Source organism: Eleutherodactylus coqui, chromosome 2, assembly GCF_035609145.1.
Source record: "Eleutherodactylus coqui strain aEleCoq1 chromosome 2, aEleCoq1.hap1, whole genome shotgun sequence".
Classification (NCBI taxonomy): domain Eukaryota; kingdom Metazoa; phylum Chordata; class Amphibia; order Anura; family Eleutherodactylidae; genus Eleutherodactylus; species Eleutherodactylus coqui.
In genome coordinates, this window is record NC_089838.1 from 60252012 (window position 1) to 60274159 (window position 22148).

Genomic DNA, 22148 nt, shown 5'->3' on the forward strand with positions numbered 1-22148 from the left:
TGATCCTAGCAGTCAGGGTAGTCAAAGTCTGGACACGCCAGTTCCAGAACAACAATAACTTTTATTGTAAACTGTAGTAATATGACTTCTCCGGAATTTCTGGGGTGCAGAGAGCAAACAAAGTTCCAAACAGTGAAAGGCAAATGGTAGGCTACAAAGTCTCGCGCCCTTATCATTCTGCCCATGTGCTGGTCTAAGTCCCCAGGCAGGTTTCTTTCAGTCTATTAACCCCTTAGTGATGAGCCTATTTTTTGCCTTAAAGGGGTTTCCTCATGGAGAATACTATTGATGACCTATCCTCAGGATAAGTCATGAATAGTTGATCGGCTCGGGTCCGATGCTCGGGACCCTGACCATCAGCTTAGCGGGCGTATGCTATCAGCAGCACAAATACACAGAGGTCAGAGCGGAAGTCTCCGCTCCGACCTACGAGTAGTGGCCAGCGCTTGTAACTGCAGGTACGCCTCGTGTTGATTTCAATGTTTATTTTAAACTTTATTGAATGGGTGTGCGGCGCTTGGGATCCCTGCCGATCCTCTGGCCACCATGAGTGCAGCCATGCCGGCTGTCCGCATCGATGGTCAGGGATGGAAATAAATGAAAGCAATGTCTTCTATTACACTTTTAGCTCTGACCACTGATGCGGATGTTCAGCTCAGCTGCACTGATAGAGGCCAGAGGATCCGCTGATCAGTGGAGTCTCACTGATCAACTATTGATGACTTATCCTCCAGATAAGTTATCCATAGTAAATGTTCAGAAAGCCACGTTAATGCGGAGAGAAGTCCTTTAATGCAAAACTTAAACGAATTAGTGTGCCCAACTTAAAACTTGTAATTCTATCTAAACTTTGACAGCTATAATTCAGATTTGAGAATTCATAGTTATGACAGTTACAGTAATTTTTGGATCACCACTGAGAGCTATTGCATACTGTATCAAATGCAACTGATATAGAGTAAATGAAAATTTCCTTACACCTGAAGCTAAGGCGGTTTTCCACCTGGATGCTATGTGAAGTAGTAATAACTACCATGACCACACTCTACAATAGTTTTCGCATTCTCTGGAGCCTAGGCTTTGATATTGGATGGACCTGCACATAGTATAAATTCAGAACTGTTTTGTAAAGAAAGATGCATGACAACGAGAATGCCAGGTTTGGGAGGATGACAAGCAACGCCTTAAACCATCCACAGTACATGGAGATCAAAACTAGTGCAAGAATAAAGGGGAAGAGTAGCATATAACCAATCAAATAGCAGCTCTTCTATTGTAAAAGGGGTTGTCTCAACAGGAGAATCGCCTTTAAAATTTGCAGTTCACCTTATGGTGCATTGATCACAGAGTCTTGAAGGAGGAGCACAACCAACATTTGAACATTAATTATCTCTGGGGAAAGCTGCCATACATTTGTAACAAAACTTCTTCTTACTGAACTCAATAGTCACCTATTATAATGCATGATCACATGAGTCCTCAAGAACAAGAGACATTCTTCGCAATACCCCTCTAATGGATTACAGACAGGGATTTGGGCAATGGTTGCAACTCATTCACTTTTCTCTTGTCCTTATGTTCATAAAGCTGCAGTGCTTCGCTATCTGAACTAAGGCGCTGTTCACATCTGTGTTTCCATTTTGGATGAGATATTGCAGCATGCTGCCCTATTTTATGTGGGATTTTTGGACAGATCTGTGCCAAAGACCCCAAATGGAGCTTGCAAACTAACAAAATATCAGATCTTCTCAAAACTGGAGATCAATCCTTTTTCTGTATCTGTCAGTGAGCCCACAAGAGGACACAATGGCTAACAGAAAACATCAGGCTCCATCTATCTGCACAGCAGTAAATACACGTCACACCAGAGCCATATTTGGGATTTATTTCAGTGGATGTTGCATACAGCAAAATTGGGGTTGTAGTTTCAGAAATTGGAAGAAAGTACATGGTGCAGGAAATAAAAGCAGTAAAAGTCTTTTGAAGAGTGGTTACGTGTGACATCACTGTAGGGACTTGATGAAATAGGTCTCTTCCTTTGCATATGGCTCTATGAAGCTTTCCTGTATTGGGTGAGGGAAGGGAATTACATGGTGCAAAAAATTGTAAGACACAAATATACCTTAGGAAGGTCTATGGACAACATTTATAATGTAGGACAACATTTATAATGTCAGACAACTGTCTTATGAGACTAGCACAGTCCATGAAATACTTGGTTGCGAAGTTCCCTGTTGTGTAATGTTAGTGATCGCAACTTTTAACTCCCTTTTCTCAATGTAGGTTCTTGAAATGCTATGCCGAGATACAGAATTGAATAATTTAAAATATATTACTGTGTTTCTCAATAGACTTTTAAAACTACTTTGGTAAAAAAGGTAAGTAACACCTTCCAGTTTTACGAGCATAGTAGAAATAAGCAGCTATGAAGTATTTCAAACTTATCCTGGAGTAGCAAAACCTGTTCCCTAAAGTGTAGTTCTTTGTCTGGCATTCCATTGCAGTAACACTTGAAAGCATAGTGATTCTTGTTGTCCCATTGGAAACACATCATTAATATACAGGGTTGTTTGTATCCAGGACACAAAACATTAAAAAGGTACACTAGATTCATAGGATATCTATGCTGCAGAACATCGGACCACAATCTGGAGCAGAGTGAGATGAGTTATGCTTCAAATTCTAGTCCTAGGCCCAATTTGTGACCTCCGGCATTGATGTTCTTGCCATCAAGCAGCGTGGATAGTGTTAATTTGATACCTAAAAAAAAAAATAATATGTATTATTTCTTACATTGAAAACAAAAGCTAAAACAAAGCCTCTGCTAATTGTGATTGACCGGTCTCTCCATATTTGTGCATGGAGGAAGACCTATCAATCACAATGAGCTATGCAGAAAAACATCCAGTAGACTGAAGGGAAAACCTAAAGGTAAAATTAATACAGGCACTTCTGCATTTAGCCAGTGACTAGTGCTTGACCCACATGATATAGACATGACATGACAAGAATCACATTAAGGCTAGTTTTACACAAGCAAGGGCGACATTGGTCTATGATTCACGGCCCAATATCGCACTTTCCACCATGTGAAAAGCCCCATGGATGCGAGGACTTTTTATGTGAAAACAGCCACATAAAAAGGCCACTGTCAGGAATCCCTTCATCCCTGCGGGGATAAAGGGATTCCCCCACCAGCGATGAATGGATTCCCCTACCATCATAGCCATGGCAGAGGATCACGGAGTTCTGCTTTTGCTTTCAATAGTCCGACGCTGCTGCCACCGGCCCATTAAAAGCAATGGGCAATATCGTAAAAAGATAGAACATACTGCAATTTTTTTCCCCCAGGCAATATCGCGTGAGTGATAACATCACAAATGAGAATGAAACCATTCAAAAATCACTGTTTTTGTAATTCTGCGTTTCCACTGTCTCTCGCATCGCGCAAAAATTGTGCGACTTTCTTGCCTGTGTGAAACCGGCCTTAGTTTGATAAATTAATCATCAGAAAATCTTTACCTGGCTTAAGGGTTTGAGTATATCCTAATCCAATCAGACTTGAGTTATTCACTTTAGCCTGCAAGAAAATCATTACTTGATTAATAATACTAATCTATTTCTAACAGACCCCTCTAGAATAATATACATATTAAAGATATACAGCAAAAATGGCGTGGTAGCGTGTTAGCCAATAAAGGGGTCACCTCTGTAATACAAGAGTATTTAACCCCACGTACATATTATGGAGAGGTCACAATATTTTCCACTAGTACATAATATAACATTGTATTAGCCAGTGACATATGCAGCAATTATCTTCACTACAGGGTTATACAGACACTAAATCCTAATAGACTAACACTGCAAACTAATTTTATTTTTTTAACAAAAATGGACATTTGCTTTCACTGATCATGATGACCCCATAATAAACAGCATTTTGCTACTGACCACAAATCATTTCCAACGCTAAATCAGCCACTCTTGTTTTCGCCATGGGGAGACCCTCACAAAGTTTCAATAATATAGAACTTATCCCAGGCTAAAGGCGACTTCACATAAGCATTAGCGCGAAAACACTCGCCCTAGCGCAACGTAACTGCACATGAACAAGGATGTTGAGTTAGATTTGCGCGCATCTCTGCTTAGATTACTGTACTTTTTGCATGCGCAGGGCCAATTCAAACGTGCACGTGACACACCTTTTCTGCAGATTTAATTGCCATTTATGAAACACGTTCATGGGGACAAACCCATTGAAATAAATGGATTCTATTCTCTGTGTTTAGGGATCAAATTTTGCGTGTGCAAATACAGTTGTGTGTGAAGAAGCCCTTAGTGGATAAGTTCTCAATACGCATGGTACTAGTCAATCTTAATCATGGCCTATCAATGCAAGTGCTGACAAAGCACAGTGTGGCTGAGGTTTGTTTCAGGTTTCGTCGACCCCTTCATCAGTCTGCTATCCACTACTAACCCCTGAGAGAGACTTAAAGGGGTTGTCCCGCGCCGAAACGGGGTTTTTTTTTTTCAACCCCCCCCCCCCCCCCCCGTTCGGCGCGAGACAACCCCGATGCAGGGAAGTAAAGAAAGTTTACCGGAGCGCTTACCTTAATCCCCGCGCTCCGGTGACTTCAATACTTACCGCTGAAGATGGCCGCCGGGATCCTCTGTCTCCGTGGACCGCAGCTCTTCTGTGCGGTCCATTGCCGATTCCAGCCTCCTGATTGGCTGGAATCGGCACGTGACGGGGCGGAGCTACACGGAGCCGCTCTCTGGCACGAGCGGCTCCATAGAAGACTGCAGAAGACCCGGACTGCGCAAGCGCGGCTAATTTGGCCATCGGAGGGCGAAAATTAGTCGGCTCCATGGGAACGAGGACGCTAGCAACGGAGCAGGTAAGTAAAAAACTTTTTATAACTTCTGTATGGCTCATAATTAATGCACAATGTATATTACAAAGTGCATTATTATGGCCATACAGAAGTGTATAGACCCACTTGCTGCCGCGGGACAACCCCTTTAAGGAAATAACAGGGTTTGACAGCAATACTGAGGAGACACCATTGATATCTCAAGTACAACGGATGTGACTGTCAAACGAGGGTCATTAACATGCACGATTACTGCTCATTCCTTCTTAACCTTCAGTAACATGCCACATGTACATGCACACACGAGGATGTGTTGGTGCTCGCCCTTTCCTCTATAAACATTCCAGCGCATACTTACAGAGAATGAAGCATCTGAGTCAATTTGATATTTGGCTGCAATTCCAAAGCGAGTGTTGCTATTTCCTGCTGTCCATGCCAGGTTTATGGCAGTTTCCAATTTATCATTTACTTTCTGATATACTGAGCCTCCAAATTCTGTACCATCGTTCCTGTTGGCAACATGTCACATATTAATACATTAATGGAAATAAAAGCACCTTTTGAGCACACCAGATCATAAACACAATTTAAATAAACCCCATATATTCAAAGGTCAATCACATCTTTTAAAAAGTTTAAAATTAAAGACCTATTAGCCCTCTGATCAGCAGGACCACCAGCATAGCTTTACAGCCGAGCCTCTGTTGACCTCATCGCTGTATTTTGTATTGTGTCTACACCTCCACCCCAATTCTCCTGCACCAGTTCCCGTTAGATATTGAGCCTACCATTAGCATTCAGTCAAGTAGGTAGTCTTTACTGCTCACTATCAATGATGGTTGATGACGGATTTCATTGACAGCGAGTGGTGGAGACTGCCAACTTGACTGACAGAGTAGGTAATGACCGATTTAGTGAATTCATTTGAAGTTTTTTATGCTAAACTTTCAGATGGTAATGTATGTTTTTGTGTTACTTACACATTGGTGTGCAACTGGAATTCATCCGTTTTATATCCAACGGCAAAGTTACTCTGTGAGACTCTAGACTTTGCAGATTCAAATGTCATTTGGTAACCAGCTAGCCAGCCCTCATAGCCAAACACCACAGCACCGCGTACAGATGGACCGGCGATATCAAAATCCATATCACAGCCCACATTAATATGCTCTCGCTTGTATGCACTCTTAATCTTCGCATTCTTCTTTCTAAATATTTACAGGAGACAAGACAATCACATTGTTCTTTATGAAAGGAAATAGTCCAGTAAAATCACAAATACAATTTGTGTCAGCTGAGGAACAAAGGCTAGAATAATGTAACTTAAGGACAATAGTAAATGGCATGCAGGACAACACAATGCACACTGATAATAGAGCAGGGACAAGTCACAAGAGCATTGTTGGATTTACACGGGGCGGAGTCGCTGCGGAATGCTGCATTTACAGTAGCAGCAAAGTGGACGAGATTTTGAAAATCTTGTCCGAATGCTGCGGAAATAACCCGCACAAAACCCGTACAGAAACTTCCTTGAGGTGCGGAATTCAAAACCGCAACAATGAGGGGGCGAATTCCGCACAGGTATTCTTGACGAAACCCACTTCAAAATGCACACCAAATGGTGCGGGTTTAAAGGCGGGTAATCTGCGTCGGAATGTTCGCTGCAGACATTCCGCTGGTAATCCGCCCCAAGTGAACCCAGCCTAAGAGGCCATTTCCGTCAGCCCATAGTCTCTGAATAGATCCTGCAGAGAATGTGTTCAAACCCAGTTGGCAAGAAAATCTATGCTCAAGCTGCATGAATTCTGCTTGCAACATTTGCAGGCAAGTAGAGGGATGTTCTAAATGCCATTACTGAAATGGCATAAGGGAAATGCAAATAATGCATCTCTCAAAAGATGGTTGTACACACCCTACTGAGTTCAGTTTGGTACACCAACAAACTAATTTGGATGGGGACAGCCTAATTGGCCGGGATATCTGTTGCCATTAAAACAAGGATTGAATTTCATGATAGATCCTACGTCCCCAGGAAAGATAAGCATCAAAGTACTATTAGGCTGGGTTCACACGGGGCGTATTCCCGCCGGAAATCCCGCGGTTTGGCCGCAGCAAAAACCGCAAGATTTCCGCCGGGAGAACGCGGCGGCTTTGAAGCGGCCCGGCCGCTCGCTGTTTTCCGTTGCGGTCGGCGCTCCCATAGAGGAGAGCGCGGCCGCGACGAAAGTAAACAATAAATAGACATGCTGCATCTTGTGAAACCGCGGCTGCGGCCGCCGCAGCCGAGGTTTCAGCCGGACTTACCGCAGCGGATTGGCAGTCCCGTGTGGACAAGATTTCTGAGAAATCTCGTCCACATGGCTGCCTAATCCTGAGATTAGCGGCCGCGGGTGGATTTGCTGCGGCGAAATTCCACACGGCAAATCCGCCCTGTGTGAACCCAGGCTTAGCTAGCTACTAGCAAGAGAAGGAACGTTAAGTACTTTGGCCCCAATGCAAAATCTATAACAAGAGCTCTCATCTATAAAGCGTCATTTATAGTACTGATCTTCTCATATGGGGAATAAAGACATTATTGGCCCCCTAAAGCACCAGGGCCTGGATGCACCTGCCATAGGTATGCCCTTGTTTACTAGTAGATTCACTTTATGCATACAGTCCACTCATATAATTGTGAGCATTTTATAGTATTAACCCTTTCCAATCCAATGTGTATCCTGGTTTTCCTAGGGGGCTTACTCTTTTCTGCCGTTATACAACGGCGCTATATGCTGGCTAAAGCCAGTACTACACAAGGTGACACGTTGGATAGGCTCTGACAGCAGAGATGCTGGCAATACACAGTAAGAGAACCCCGATGGACATCTTCCAACATCGGAGCTATACAGCCTTAAATCATAATGTCTTTAGACGTCAGACAGTGGATTGGAAAGAATTAAGGTCCAACTTTGTTCTTTTAGTTTTACCCACATCCTTAAAATGTGCCAAGAAAATGTCCTAAACTTTATGGCTAACTGTAACCGTAAGAATTCTACATACAGTATTTATCCTTGTCTTAAGAGAATTCTCTCAATTACTGAGTTGTCTGAATTAGGAAATTTTCATTTTATTGTCTATTCTGATATACTACTATATACACTTGTCTATATGCTGCCAAACTACCTGTGCTACACAGTTTCTGGAACTTGCATAGAAGTGAGTGAAAGTTACGGAAGCAGCGTATCAGAATGAGTTACACCGTGTCTATAATGGTCAGTTACATCAAACGATGATAGAATTTACCAGTCTAGCCCGACTACACAGACTGATACATTGTTGGCTCCCTCAAACAACAAATCGTGTAAGTGAATGAGAACGAGTATCTCCAGCGTTCACTGTAGTCCGAGTGACTGAGCAGGGAGGAGGAGTGAGGAGACGCAGTGAAAGTGCACAGTGTCAGAAGGGAGACAGCACAGCAGTCCTGTGATTGTGTGTAAAAGATTTTGTTAGTGCTACTAGCAGGAGGAACTGACAGATTTTTGGGAGCGGGCCGGGCTGGTGGCCATAACCATGCGCAGGGAACCCGGCCTTGGGCCTCCCTGATCCCTGGCCTAGCTTGCCCCATGTTCTAACTTAATTCAGTTCCATTACAACAGTATACTGCCCTCTCTTGTGTTAACTACTTTATATAGTTATGTATCATCTGCAAATATTGAAATGTTACTCTACAATCCTTCTACAAACTTGTTAATATATTAAAAGAGAAAAGGGTCCCATACTGACCCCTGCGGTACCCCACTACTACCGGTGACTCAAAAGTAGTAATTACTATTGTAGGGGTTGTATCAAGATTGACATATCGCTTAACCATAGGATAAGTAATAAGTCTGCTCATGAAAATGGGGGTACTGTATCCCCCTCATTTAGTCACTGTGGGCTCACCGCACCCACCTGTATTGCAGTGGTTAAAACATGTGCAGCATTGCTCCATTCATTTCAACAGGGCTGAAGGAAATAGACAAGCTCGTATTTTCACTTATTTCCGTCATCCCGGCTGAAATGAATGGAGCAATGCCATGCACGTGCAACCACCGCTTCATTTAATCTCCTCCTCATTGGGGGGTTGGGTTTACTCAGCCTGCTGTGAATATGACAGGGGGATATGGGAATTCCATATTCAGGATCAGTTGCGGAGACCCCCACAAGATTAGACTTATCACCTGATTTGTGCATAAATGACAACAGTCAATCTTGGTACAAACCCTTTAATAATCACCCTCTGCTTTGCAACACTGAGCCAGTTACTTACCCACTCAGATAGGTTTTTCCCCAAACCAAGCATTCTTACTTATATGCCAACCTTTTATGTGGGACAGTATGAAACATTTTGGGAAAAAACAGGATATGATATCCAATGACTCTCCCTGTTCCAGTCTAAAACTCACCTTCTTGTAGAAGCTGATCAGGTTGGTTTGACAGGAGCGGTCTCTCATAAACCCATGCTGATACAGAATTGTACAGCTATTATCAATTAGTTACTCGAGGATTACATTTCTTAGAAACTATTCAAACATTTTATCTACAACAGCAGTTGAACTTATTAGCATATAGGCTCCAGACTCACTGTTTCACCCCTTTTTGAATATATTAGCACTAGAGATGAGCGAGCGTACTCGGAAAAGCACTACTCGCTCGAGTAATTTGCTTTATCCGAGTATCGCTGTGCTCGTCCCTGAAGATTTGGGTGCCGGCACGGAGCGGGGAGCTGCAGGGGAGAGCGGGGAGGAACGGAGGGGAGATCTTTCTCTCCCTCTCTCCCGCCCGCTCTCCCCTGCGACTCACCTGTCAGCCGCAGCGGCACCCGAATCTTTAGCCCCGAGCACAGCGATACTTGGATAAAGCAAATTACTCGAGCGAGTAGTGCTTTTCCGAGTACGCTCGCTCATCTCTAATTAGCACCACATTTGCTATGTGGCAATCCAGTGGAACAGACCCAGTCACTATAGAGTCCCTAAATAAAAGAAATAATGGTCTATCACATTACTTAATTCCCTTAGAATTTGGCGGTGTAGGTCATCTGGACCCGGATATTTGTCCCAGTGGTTTTCTTCTAGCCTGCCCTGCATTGCTATTCACTTCTTACTGGAGCAGACATTTCCCTGGAGGACATGTCTTGCTACAATAGTGCTAACACTGAATTGACATTCCCCTCATCTGCCAACTTTGGAAAGTTTTTGAGCTATGCCAGATCAGCACTAGCCTCCCTGACACTATTCCCTCTACCCCGCCTTCTGTCATCCAGCTAGCTACTTCATCATCCTGCATATCTATGCTACCATCCCATATCTACCACAGCGAGTGCCTGCTCAGTGAGCAACAAACTCCTTTTCATGTTGCCAAAAGATCTCAGTGTTGCAAGTTACTCCTTTAGATCCAGAATCTGGGCTTCAAAATGTGCAACTTGGTCACATCTTGAACAGCAGCATGCACCCTTAAAGTGGACCCTCCGGTTCTCTGACTACCTCTTGCACATTGTGAATTAGTATGCATCAGTAGTCTAAGACACTAGATGCTGATCTGACTGGCCAGGGCTGCATATATGGGCAGCACTAGTCAATCAAAGCAGGTATAGCGTCTTATACTAATGATGCATACTAATGTACAATGTGCAAAGAAGCGGTGCACCATCTTTGTTTCTCCAGGATCGAATGGTCACTTTAAACAGCTGTTCAAGGACTTCACACATGGCAGAAGATGAAAAAAGTTTGGTACCATCTTAGCCAGTAGAACTCTTAAGTAAGGAAAACAACATTTTGTAGGTAGATACCTTTGAATGGCTAAGAAATTAAATGATGATACAGCAGAGATTGCTGTGACATCATTTCTTTTCGTCAGCCATTAAAAGGTATCGTACCTACAAGATTATTTTGTTTCTCTTACTAAGAGTAATAATATTTATCACAAGATATACACTGGGTAGCATTGTCAATCATGGAGTAGATTTCATTTACTTGGAATAGTACCAATAAATGAAAAATAAAAGAGAACAGTGATTAACCATAAGTATCTTCTATAGTCCCTGATCTAAAGCATTTAATCTCTTGGTCACGCAATTAAGACAAAATGTGATTGTTCTCAGTAAAAGAGATGAAATAATCTTGTAGATATGATACCTTCTAATGGCTAACAAAAATACAGGATGTTAACATTGCAAGAATTCAAGCCTACTTAGGCCTCTTCATCAGGCTGCTACTTTAATCTGTGTGTGGTACATTCTGGTATCTTTCATTTGGAAAAAAGGAAAAAAAGTTTGGTACTTTGTTAGACCTAAGTAGTCTCCAAAGCTTACGCCGTTAACATCATTTCTTTTTTGTTAACCACTAAAAACGAATCACATCTACAAGATCATTTTGTTTCTCCTACTGAGAGCAACATGTGGTTTAACATACACTTCAGATAAGACACACTCTAAATTACTATACACAAACGCCTAGCTGCAGTACCTCCTGCGAATTACCCTGTTTGACATAAGATATACACTTCACGGCACTTCAAGACTAAGTGGATATGACACCCGCTGGATCACATCTACCAGGCCACACTGAAAAAACGCCCCCGAAACCGCAACGTTCAAGATAAAGCTGGAATACTCTTAAATTGGGAACTCCTCTGTATTGACTCTGCTGGTCCTTCTGTATAGTACTCGCCATGCAACAGCCCCCACTGCAGCGTGTTGATCGCCATGCAACACGCCCAGGCTGTTGCATGGCGTGTTGACAACTGCAGCAGACATGTTTTAATGCCTATGTTATTTGAAGTTTTGTGAATATGATTATTAACCCCTTAGTGACAGTCAATACACCTTTTTAATGACCTCAATAATAAGCTTTCAACCTGCACATCTTTTTAAGGTGGTGGCTTGGCTGAGTACTGACAGCCAGACTCCAGCAGACACCTCAGATCATGGCAGTTTAACCCCTTATATGCCACAATCCATAGCAACTGCGGCATGCTAGCAGATGAAAGGGGGAGGGGGCTTAGTCAATGTGATCGGAAAGGTACCAATGGGTTCCCATGTCTACCAGAAACCGGACAAAGGCTTCCATGTTTAACATATAACTCAGTTTATTAGACCTCACCTGCGGCAGAGTCTAATACACTACTATTACAGGCTTAGTAGAATGCGCTTAATAAGTAATGCAGTGTACTATCCTAGTGATCAAATTGTCATATCTTCAAGCCTCCTTGAGGGACTAAAAATAGTGTAAAGAAAAAGTGCAATAAAAATTACATTTAAAGAAAACAAAAATCCAGTTTAAAAAAACAACACATTTTCCCCCACAAAAATCAGTTTTTAAGGGATAAAATAAAACAAACAAAAAAAAAATACACCACCTAATTGGTATTACCGCATTTATAACGATGCAGACATGGAACTTTTTTTTAAATTTCTCTTAAGAGGTGAAAGCTGTAAAAATAATTTTTTAAATTAATGCCAGAATTGCTATTTCTCTTTTGTTCACCTCCCAAAAAAACGTGATAAAAAGCAATCCAAAATCTACATGTATCTCAAAATTGCACCAATAAAAACCACAGCTCTGCCTGCAAAAAACAAGGCCTCACAAGGTTCCACTGCCGGAAAAATAAAAATGTTATGGGTCTTAGAATGGAAAGATGCAGATTTTTTTTTTAATGTTGTTTTTATTTTGCAAAAGTAGTAAAAAGATAAACTCTCCATAAACTTGGTATCGCAGTAATCGTGCTGATCCACATAAAAAAAAGTTATGGTAATTTTCCCAACTGGTGGACGCTGTAAAAACAAACCCAACAACAATGGCAGACTTTCTGGACATTTTGCCCTCTCCACTTAGTCCTGACGTAGAGCAGTGAGGGATATACTTGTCTGCAAACTTCGGACTCTTGTCTCTTGCTGTACCTGCTTCATGGGAGTTTGAATTCTCGACTTGGCAATAATAAACTAACCAACAATTTGAATAATAGTAGTGAGGGCCCCGATTGCAAGAGCTTGCAATCTGAAGAAATAGGAGCGACACAAGAGTTACTGCTTGCTCTGTGCAGTGATCCAGTCATCTTTTATACTAAATGGCTTAATAGACAAGGCTGCACAGGCTAGTCACCAATGTCGGTGTATGCAGAGTTAGGAAGTGCTTTAAGAAATGCCTTTGAGAGTACGGATTGTGAGGGTTACTGATGGAGGAAGGGGTCAGGTACTGAGGAAGAAAGCAGAAGAGTGGTAAATAGAGAAGAGTTAGATAAGAGGATGCGATAGGGCGTGCCTAAATAGATGGGTTTTTAATCCCTTAATGCCATAGGACGCAAGTCTACGTCCTGGCTGGGGAGCACGTAAAGCAAGAGGCCATAAACTTACATCCTGTGGATGGCTCGAACTCAGAATGGAGCCCGTGCCATCCCACAGCAGGAGCCGGCTTCCCCCTGCAACAGCAAGGATCAATAACATCGATCCCTGCTCTTAACCCCCTACAGGGCACAATCAATGTACATCGCGGCATGTAAAAGCGTTCACAGAGGGAGCACGCTCTCTCTGTGATGTCATCGGCACTCCGTGATGTAATCAATGTGGTTTCTTTCCCTGCCCTCCAGAAAAAGAAATTAAAAAAAGTTTAATACATTATATGTACCCCAAAATGGTACCAATAAAAACTACAGTTGGCGACGCAAAAAAACAAGCCCTCATATGGCTATGGGAACAGAAAAAGGATATTAAAAAAAGGTTATGAATCTTGAAAATTGGAGATGAAAATTCTACAGTAATCGTTGTGTTCTTATGGCCAAAATAAGGCATGGCCTTAAGGGGTTAAAGCACGCTTAAAATTGTGGAAATTGGAGATAAACTGGTCTGTAGTAATGCATTCCAAAGAACTGGTCTTGGAGATGGGAGGTTCAGAGGATGCTAGTCCAAAATCATTAGCATAATGGAGAGCACAGGTTGTGTGACAGAGAGGAAGGGGAATCTATAGGGCAGTGCCTTACAGAGGAAGAGGGATAAGTATACACTGTATTCTTTAGTGTAGAGGCAACCATTGCAGTCACTGGCTGCTGCATGCAGAATAGATTGGAGAGTGGAGACTTTAGTAAGGGAGAGACCGATTATTAGCAGTGAGTTACAGTGGTCAGGAGGAGAATTATTATTTCCCTTATCCAGAGTTTTTAGTGTTTCCACAAGTAAGAAAAGGGCAGATTCTGGATATGAGAATCGACCGAATATAGGCTGTGAAGGAAAGATCTGAGTAAAATGTAATCCCAAGAGAGCGAACGTGCAACCGAGGTGTTGTTATGGTAGCATCACACATCAAAATAAAACTAACAGGTTTAGGTAGATTGCAGTGGTAGATGGTGGAAACAAAAGAAGTTCCGTTTTGGAAAGCTTATGTTTCAGATAGAGGACATGATGTTAAGAATGGCTGATAGACAATCACTGGGGTTTTGCAGTAGTGAAGGGGTGTTGTGAGAGGAATCTAATTGGGTGTCAGCAGTTTAGAGATGGTACTGAAAGAAAAAACAAGATTTACTGGTAATCAGTTTTCCATGAGTCCATGACAGCATCCATGAGAGATCACCTCCCATCTGGGCAGAAAACAGGACCGCCTAGATGTCTTTAAAAAGGCAGGAACACCCTTCATCTCCTCGGTCTGTTTATAGTTATGTTTAAAAAGGTTTTGCAAAGAAATATTGATGATCTATTCTCAGGATAGGTCATCAATAGTTGATCGGCTGGGGTGCCAAGTGGTCGATCAGCTGACTGGCCACCCGCTGTCAGCACCACAATATATAGTGGTTGGAGCGGAAGCTGGTTGGCACATATAATTGTAGATGCAACTCCTATTGATAGGAGTGCCGGCCACAAGACAGTGTGTAGTGGCAATGACCACGGGGAATTCCAAGTACCGGTGTTACAGATTTGGTCAATGGAAGTATTGGCCCTCTCTGCCTAAGATGTAGAGACTGCTCTAGCAGAATGTGCCCCACAACCAGATGGAGGTTCCAACCGCGCTGAGATATAGATTAGCTCGAATGCCCCCTAGACTATCTGGCTACCGTTCTGCTGGTTACTCGTTCTCCTTTTTATTGCAGCCTTGGAAATGGATGAAGAGTTTAGATTTCCTCCATTAGCTGGTGACCTCTAGATATTTAAGGCCCTTCTTACAACCATATTATTTTTCTATACCATACATAGGATTCTTATACTAATATTCTAGATTCCCTCTTTTCATAAGGTTTAGAGGCAGAGATAGTAGTGATTTCTCCCACCCTTGTAACAGATGTAACTGCAATGAGAAAAGCAACTTTGTAGTACAAGATTTTAACTATAATGTTATTTACCCCCTTTCCGACGTGCCATACATATACAGTGCAAGTACATAGTATAGATTGTATGAAGCAGGCTCGTCAGGCAAGTGTTGGCCATCTTTCACAGCTGACATCCATCCGCCATGGCTGTGATTGGAGTTAATCTTTAAAATGTTGCTGACAATGACATTTAAACGGAGTGATAGGGATTCTGATGTCTTAAACACCCCTCCGCCACCCTTACCCCCCACGATGAGATCATCATAGTAACTTAGAGCCTTCTGGAAGCCCTAAGGGCTGCCATGACTGTTTGCTGGTCAAAATACAGCTGGTAAGAATGCAGTATAATTCAATACTATAGTATTGTAATCAGACACACAGTCTCAAGTTCAAGTCCCCTATGGGATTTTTTTTTAAAGTAAAATTTTAATTAGAAATAAAAAAAAACACTCAAAAGAGAAAACATTTAAGATAAAGTTAAAAATTGCTATTGTCTTATTTGTAAGAGTTCAATTTCTTAAAATATCACATTATTAATCCCGCACGGTAAACACATCAGGAAAAAACAAAAGATGCTGGGATTGAGCTTTTTTTTGTCAACTCGACTCAAAGAAAAGAAATGTAATATATGCGATCAAAACATCGTACGTGCCCCACAATGATCTCAATAAAACTGCAGGTCACCGGTATTTTTTTTAAAATTAGTACCACACACACAAACAAAAAAAAACACAATGTAAGTTTGATAATATCGTAATTTTACAGATCCACAGAATAAAAAGATATAATTTTCACTGTACCGTGAACATAATAAAAGCAGAACTACTCATAAAATGGCATAATTACTCTCTTTTATGTTAGACATTTTTAGACGCTTTCAAACACATATGGCATGTTAAATTGCACCATTAAAAATTATAAAACAAATTTTGAAAAAAAACAAGCCACCATGTAGCTATGTCGCTGAAAAAATAAAGTTGCAATTTTTTTTAATGAGGGGAGGATGAAATGAAAAAAAAAATTTTAAAGGGCGGCAGCGGAAAGGGGTTAAAGGAAGCGTTGTCTAGATAGCTGTCCCAGAACAAAACTAAGGACCCAGGGTGGGGGCTTAGATTTTAAAGTGCAGTAGGCTCTAAGGAATCTTTGAGCCAAGGTTGTCACAAACTTTGGGCCAAAACTTGGGATTTTTAGAGTGCTAGGTTTGAGATTTTTTTAAGCCTTCTTGAAGAGAGTTTTATACTAATGTACTAACTGGACATAAAAAGCATATCTATTGAAATCCTGTTAAAATTAAAGATTGCTTTCAATATTTTAAGAGATTTTAAACATAACACATTACTAGTGGAAAGAAAGTGAACTACCACATCTGAAAGACCCTCATTTCTCAGGGCATGAGTCTCAATTTCGAAGCTGTCAAAAGGAGGGATTTAATTCTTAGTGACCGTGGCGCTTTCCTGAACTCATAAGTGTGGTCATAGGAGTAAGGGAAAATCTGCTGATTGTTTTCCAGGGGGCTCTCATATTTTCTTTCTACACAGGCCCCTAAGACAGTAGAAGTAGTAAAGTTGGTAAACGACACACTGAACGAGCGCTCAGAAGTAGAAAAAGTGTTCATAGAAGGACTTTGTGATCAAATCCAGTTTTAAATTGTTCCAGATATGACTAAAAGTAAAGTAGAAAGGTTTGATCAAAGCCATCAATATCACCTACCTGATAATGTACAGCTAATCAAAAACATGAGATAGCCTGCTGCCATATGATTATTGTGTCAAATGCTATCTTTCTATACCGACCATATTATTTCTAGGGAGGAAGCCAGAAATCACTGCAACCATTATGTTTGGTTAAACAGTTGGATTTCAACTAATCAGATTCTATCAGTCTAATCACTTTACCCCATTTGGTCACAAAGAAGTTAGGATGCATAAAGAATGTCCAACTTAGAAGAACTATGGCTCTGGTAGTGGGCTGTGATAGCTTTATGTATGATCACAATCCATTTTTCTCTATTGGACCTAGGCATTCTTGTAACAGATAGTAACCATACATTGAGCTACTAGTACACACCACCAAAGCTGTGCTACTTTGGATTAGGATATTCTTATTATATCCAAGTTGGTTCCTTCTCTCTATGTGAGTTATTGACTTAGAGAGATGTAGAATGTGTCCAGCAAAGTCGAGTTGGCCTGAGACAAGGCTGGCAAATATCACTATCGCATGGAATCCAATAAAAAGTGAGTTGTCGGCGAGGAAGCCACCCCCCCCCCCCAAAAAAAAAAACAAACGCTTGACAACATACATTTATAGAGGATTTGTGTACTGTTGACCTTTTATGGGATGATGCCGAAACTTCTGCTTTTCATTGCCAACGATGGCATTCTTTTGTCACCCAATGTGCCTAAAGGCGTTGGATGAGCCAAGTCTAAAGAGAGCCTCTATGTGAGGAATTGGAGGAGCCCTATGACGAGACTATTGGAAACTCAGTCTATTTCTAACACAACTCTATCAGGTCAGTGCACATTGTGATACTTGTGACAATCTTCATATTGTACTAGGAAAGTGTCCCTCTATTTTTTTTCCTGTCATCTAGTTCCAAAAGAGACATCAAATAACAGGGTCATTACAAAGCGGTCATCAATATCGCTATTAAGATCATGAAATACTGACACAAAGCTCAAAAGGACACACTACAATCAATCAATAAAAGTGTATTAGCAAGCAAGGAATCCAGTGTAGACATAGTTTTACAATTACTTCTTACCCAGTATTAGGAGAGAATGACGAGTCAAAGGTCAACTTCAGTCCTTTTGCAAGCTGAACAGAAAAGAAATTGGCCAGTTGCATTTACATTTGTGAGATACAGATTAGTAATGTGCATCTACTACTTTGTGTCGGCTCTCCTCCTTACCTGATCTTCTACAGTGATCTCCGTGCCCAATGTATTATCAGTGTTCCACTTCTCTGTAAAGGTCAGGCCATATTCTGACCACTTGTATTTGGTTTCCAGGCTGCCACTGACTTTGCTGGTCTCTGCATTTGCTGAACCTGAGCTTGTGAATTCCTGGGTAAGCACATAAAAAAGATGGTTATTACCGTTAGATATGCAGCGTTCATAACTGTGGGACAATATTTTAAGAAAATATTTTAACAATGGAACAATATAAAACAAAATGAGATGAAAGTTCATTCTGTTTAACATATAAAAACAATATCATCAAAAAGCAATACATACTTCAAGATAATTCAAATGAGTACCTGAATGATAAAACAAATTAGTCATATGAAAAGAAAAAGGTTTGAAATAAAAAACGGACGGGGCGTAGAACACAATGATAGCAGTGTTGCTAAATCCTGTAGCATACATCCCAACAGAGAAAACTGTATGCAGACAGAGATTTCACCTAACTTTATGATTTAAGGAGCATTACAGCAGTAGAAAGAATAATCTCCCTAAGATTATGTTCAGTGTAGAACCACTCCAACTTATTTGTGTGTCTTTTGGGAAACAATGAGCATTAAGTGGGAGGGCAAAATGTTCACCAAAAAATGGGATCCAATCAGCAGTCAGTGAAAGGTGCATGAGGAACAATCTCTTCTAGGTTTCTGCTCTGCATTTCCCTCTGGAAAATGGTGGCTTTGTTTCTTCTTTGCTATGGAACATATGAAATTTGAGGTGTTTTTGTTGTCAGTTGTCTTGTTGTAACTGAGCTTATAGATCGTGCAAACTTGTATTGTTGGCTGTCAAAGCTGGCATCCCAGATGGTCCCATACATGTTCTATTGGCCATAAATCTGGTGAAGTGCCACCAGAAGTGTGGCAATGTTGTGGAGGCATTCCTGTGTTACTAGGAAGCCCTTTTGGAAGTCGTTTCACGAGAGGCAACATATGTGGCTGCAGGATGGACTGAACATATTGTTGAGTTGTCATTGTCTCTCGTACCACTACTAGGAATGACAGACTGTCATATGCGATGGCCCTCCAGACCATTATACCAGCAGTGGGGGCAGTGTGCCACTCCACAGCAAAGGCAGGATTGAGGCGCTCAACCCGAGGTCTCAAGGTACACACAGCCGTCGTCAGTGCCAAAACTAAACCTGGATTCGTTGCTGAAGAGAACCCGGTTCCACTCTGTAAAAGTCCAGTTTCTCTATCAAAGGCAGTACATGTAATGTGTGCTGTGAGACCAAGTGCCCTTCATCCAAGCAACTGGAAATGGTTCTGACACAGTGGCCCTTTAACGATGGTGCCACCTGCCTCTGGATAACAGACAATGAAACAGTTGGAGCTGCTTGGACTTGTCGGATGATCATCTTTACCAGTGATCTGTTGATCCTGAGCACAGTTGCCTTGTTTTTGTGCCCTCACACATCCACTGGTCCCAACAATTCTTAACAGTCTGGTCAGAGTAGCCCAGGTGGCAGCAATTGGTCGATATGACTATCCAGCTTTACGCAGTCCCATAATGCCCCCCCTCTCAAACTCTGTTATGGTAACTAGGCAAAATCTCTTCAATTGAATTGTAGAGACAGCTAATGGTCATTAAGCTCTATACAAGAGGTCCACTGCACACAAGTAGCCTCTGCGGGCCTTTTTATAGGCTAAGGGTGGAACCCCCTTTAGGGTCTCAGGTGGCAAGACCGTTCATCTAATTACACCGCAACTCTAATCATTTACAGATGTAACTGTATGCTGAGTTTTGTAGCAAAACCACAACTCCTAGGTGCTGGATTTATAGCACAGTTGCTTTCATAAACCACACCACACCAGGCTGAGACATAGATATATTAGATAGTTACATACAGGGGCATAGCTATAGGGAGTGAGGGTTGCAGTTGCTACCCGCCCTGGAGCCTTAGGGGACCCAAAGGCCCCTCTATCACATATGAAGATACCAGTGTAATAAACAGCACATGGTAGGTAAGGGGTCCGGTTATAGATTTTGCATTGGGGCCCAAGACCTTCTAGTTACGCCTCTGGCTACATACATGCATATATGGGCGTCACTTTAATTGTAATCCTGCCTGTGCTGAAAATTAGATGCCTACTAAAAAGTTCATTGCTGAACAGGAAGTATCAGCCTATCATTAGTCTAAGCAGTCCGTGTGAGAACTGCAGGATTTTAGTTTTCTTCAAAATACAGATAATGCCATTAAAAATTTTACAATAAATTTTTTTAAACCTATTTTTTTTTTTAAACTTGATTTATACAGTAGGCTATTTGATGATGACATTCTCTTTAAGGTGCCTTTAAATGTGTCAAATTGCTATGAATTATTCTTTAGTTTCTGCACTATTTTTTGCTGATCCTGGTTAATATGCATACGTTCCTTTGATCATTTCCACAATGTGAGGTTATTTCAACTTACCAGTCCATTCTCAGATTTTGTTTTTAAGTCCAGCTTTATGAAGCCAAAGCCTGAAAAAGAACAGATATATTAAAAAACAATGATATGGCATTAAGAAACAATATAAAAGTAAAATGTGCAAGTCTATAGTGTGAGCCTTTGCTCAATGACAGCACCCATTATAGTCATTCTGATGCTTGCCATGACCGAGATGTACATCAACACAAAAATCATGTCATATGTTAATTTACTTCAAAATGGACAGTATGTTTGGGAAAGTGAAGGCATGGTCTGTGGTTACCCATTAAATGTATAAATAGCAATTCTCAAATTGTAGATTAAAATTCCTTTAGGCCTAATGTCCAGGCCATGCAGTGGATGTGATGCGGATATCCACAGCGGATGCACTGCAGATCATCTATAAAATGCTTAAAAATGATTTTTAAATGCTTGCAGGTGATCGCAGACTGGAGTTTTTCCACACGGATGCACTGCAGATCATCCGCGCGGAAAAAAAGCCTTTTCCCCAAATCCCTAAATGCTTCTAACCTTCAAATCCGCAGCGGATCTGCAAATGCATTTAAATGTATTTGCGGATCCTAAGCTCCCATAGAGATGAATGTAGCCGAATCCGCGATGAAATGGAGCAGGCTGCGATTTTAGATCCGCGCAGATACAATGAAATCAAATTCGCAGACCTAAAATCATTTGCGGAAGCCCCATTAATTTCTATGGGCGGCAATCCGCATCTCAATTCTGCAAATAAAATACGCAAGTGGACATTGGGCCTTAACCCTTTCCAATCCACTGTCTGACCTCTGAAGACATTATGATTTAAGGCTGTAAAACTCCGATGTTGGAAGACGTCCATCGGTGTTCTCTTACTGTATTTTGCCAGCCTCTCTGCTGTCGGAGCCTATCCAACGTGTCACATCATGCAGTACTGGCTTTTGCCAGCATATAGCGCTGTTGTATAACGGCAGAAAAAGAGTAAGCCCCCTAGGAAAACCAGGATACAAACTGGATTGGAAAGGGTTAATCTGCCATCAATGAGACCTGAAAGGGTTATCAACTATTCTGAATGGCTGGACAGTAAGTAGGGAACCTTCAAAAAGAAAACTCAAAATAAAAAGTTAGCACAGAATTAAACTACCACAACCTATTTTTAAAAGGGGAACATATCACCTATATTTTTTCTAATTAAAACCAGATAGTGAAACATATTCCATTTTTTATTCTCAGATTTTTATATTTTTTGTTACTGTCTTAGAGACATGTCAAAAGTTAGTTGAAAGTGCAGCTACTCTAATATTTCTATACTAGATATAGACAGACTGTAAAAAATGTGCTCTGAAAAATGAGTCACAGCTTCACCCTGAGCTTCTTACAGGAAAATATGGCATAGATAAGAAATCTATCTTCAAAACTGTGATCCTGCATGTAATGAGTCCCCCTCCATCACATGATCAAGAGGATGGTTGCATTTTATAACAGTAACGCCAACAAATACATTGTCAAAATGCAGATGAGTGCAGACAACCTTTGCCAGGACTGTTGAGATACTTCAGCATATCTCCTTGCACCTGGATCTTCACTGATCTAATTCATGAAAAGTCTG

At 41.4% G+C, this 22148-nt stretch overlaps 1 protein-coding gene across 3 annotated transcripts in view; it reads right to left on the minus strand.

Moving 5' to 3' along the window:
* Positions 1-1864: 1864 nt before the first annotated feature.
* The window catches only part of VDAC1 (voltage dependent anion channel 1), a 42907-nt gene continuing 22623 nt past the window's right edge, over positions 1865-22148 (minus strand). For all 3 annotated transcript variants that reach the window (XM_066591048.1, XM_066591050.1, XM_066591049.1), the window contains exons 3-9: positions 20552-20601; positions 18094-18246; positions 17947-17999; positions 5858-6085; positions 5236-5386; positions 3523-3580; positions 1865-2760 (exon numbers count right to left, since the gene is read on the minus strand). In XM_066591048.1, coding sequence (XP_066447145.1) covers positions 2669-2760; positions 3523-3580; positions 5236-5386; positions 5858-6085; positions 17947-17999; positions 18094-18246; positions 20552-20601 — 785 coding nt within the window. In that variant the 3' untranslated portion in view covers positions 1865-2668. The remainder of the gene's footprint in view (positions 2761-3522; positions 3581-5235; positions 5387-5857; positions 6086-17946; positions 18000-18093; positions 18247-20551; positions 20602-22148) is intronic.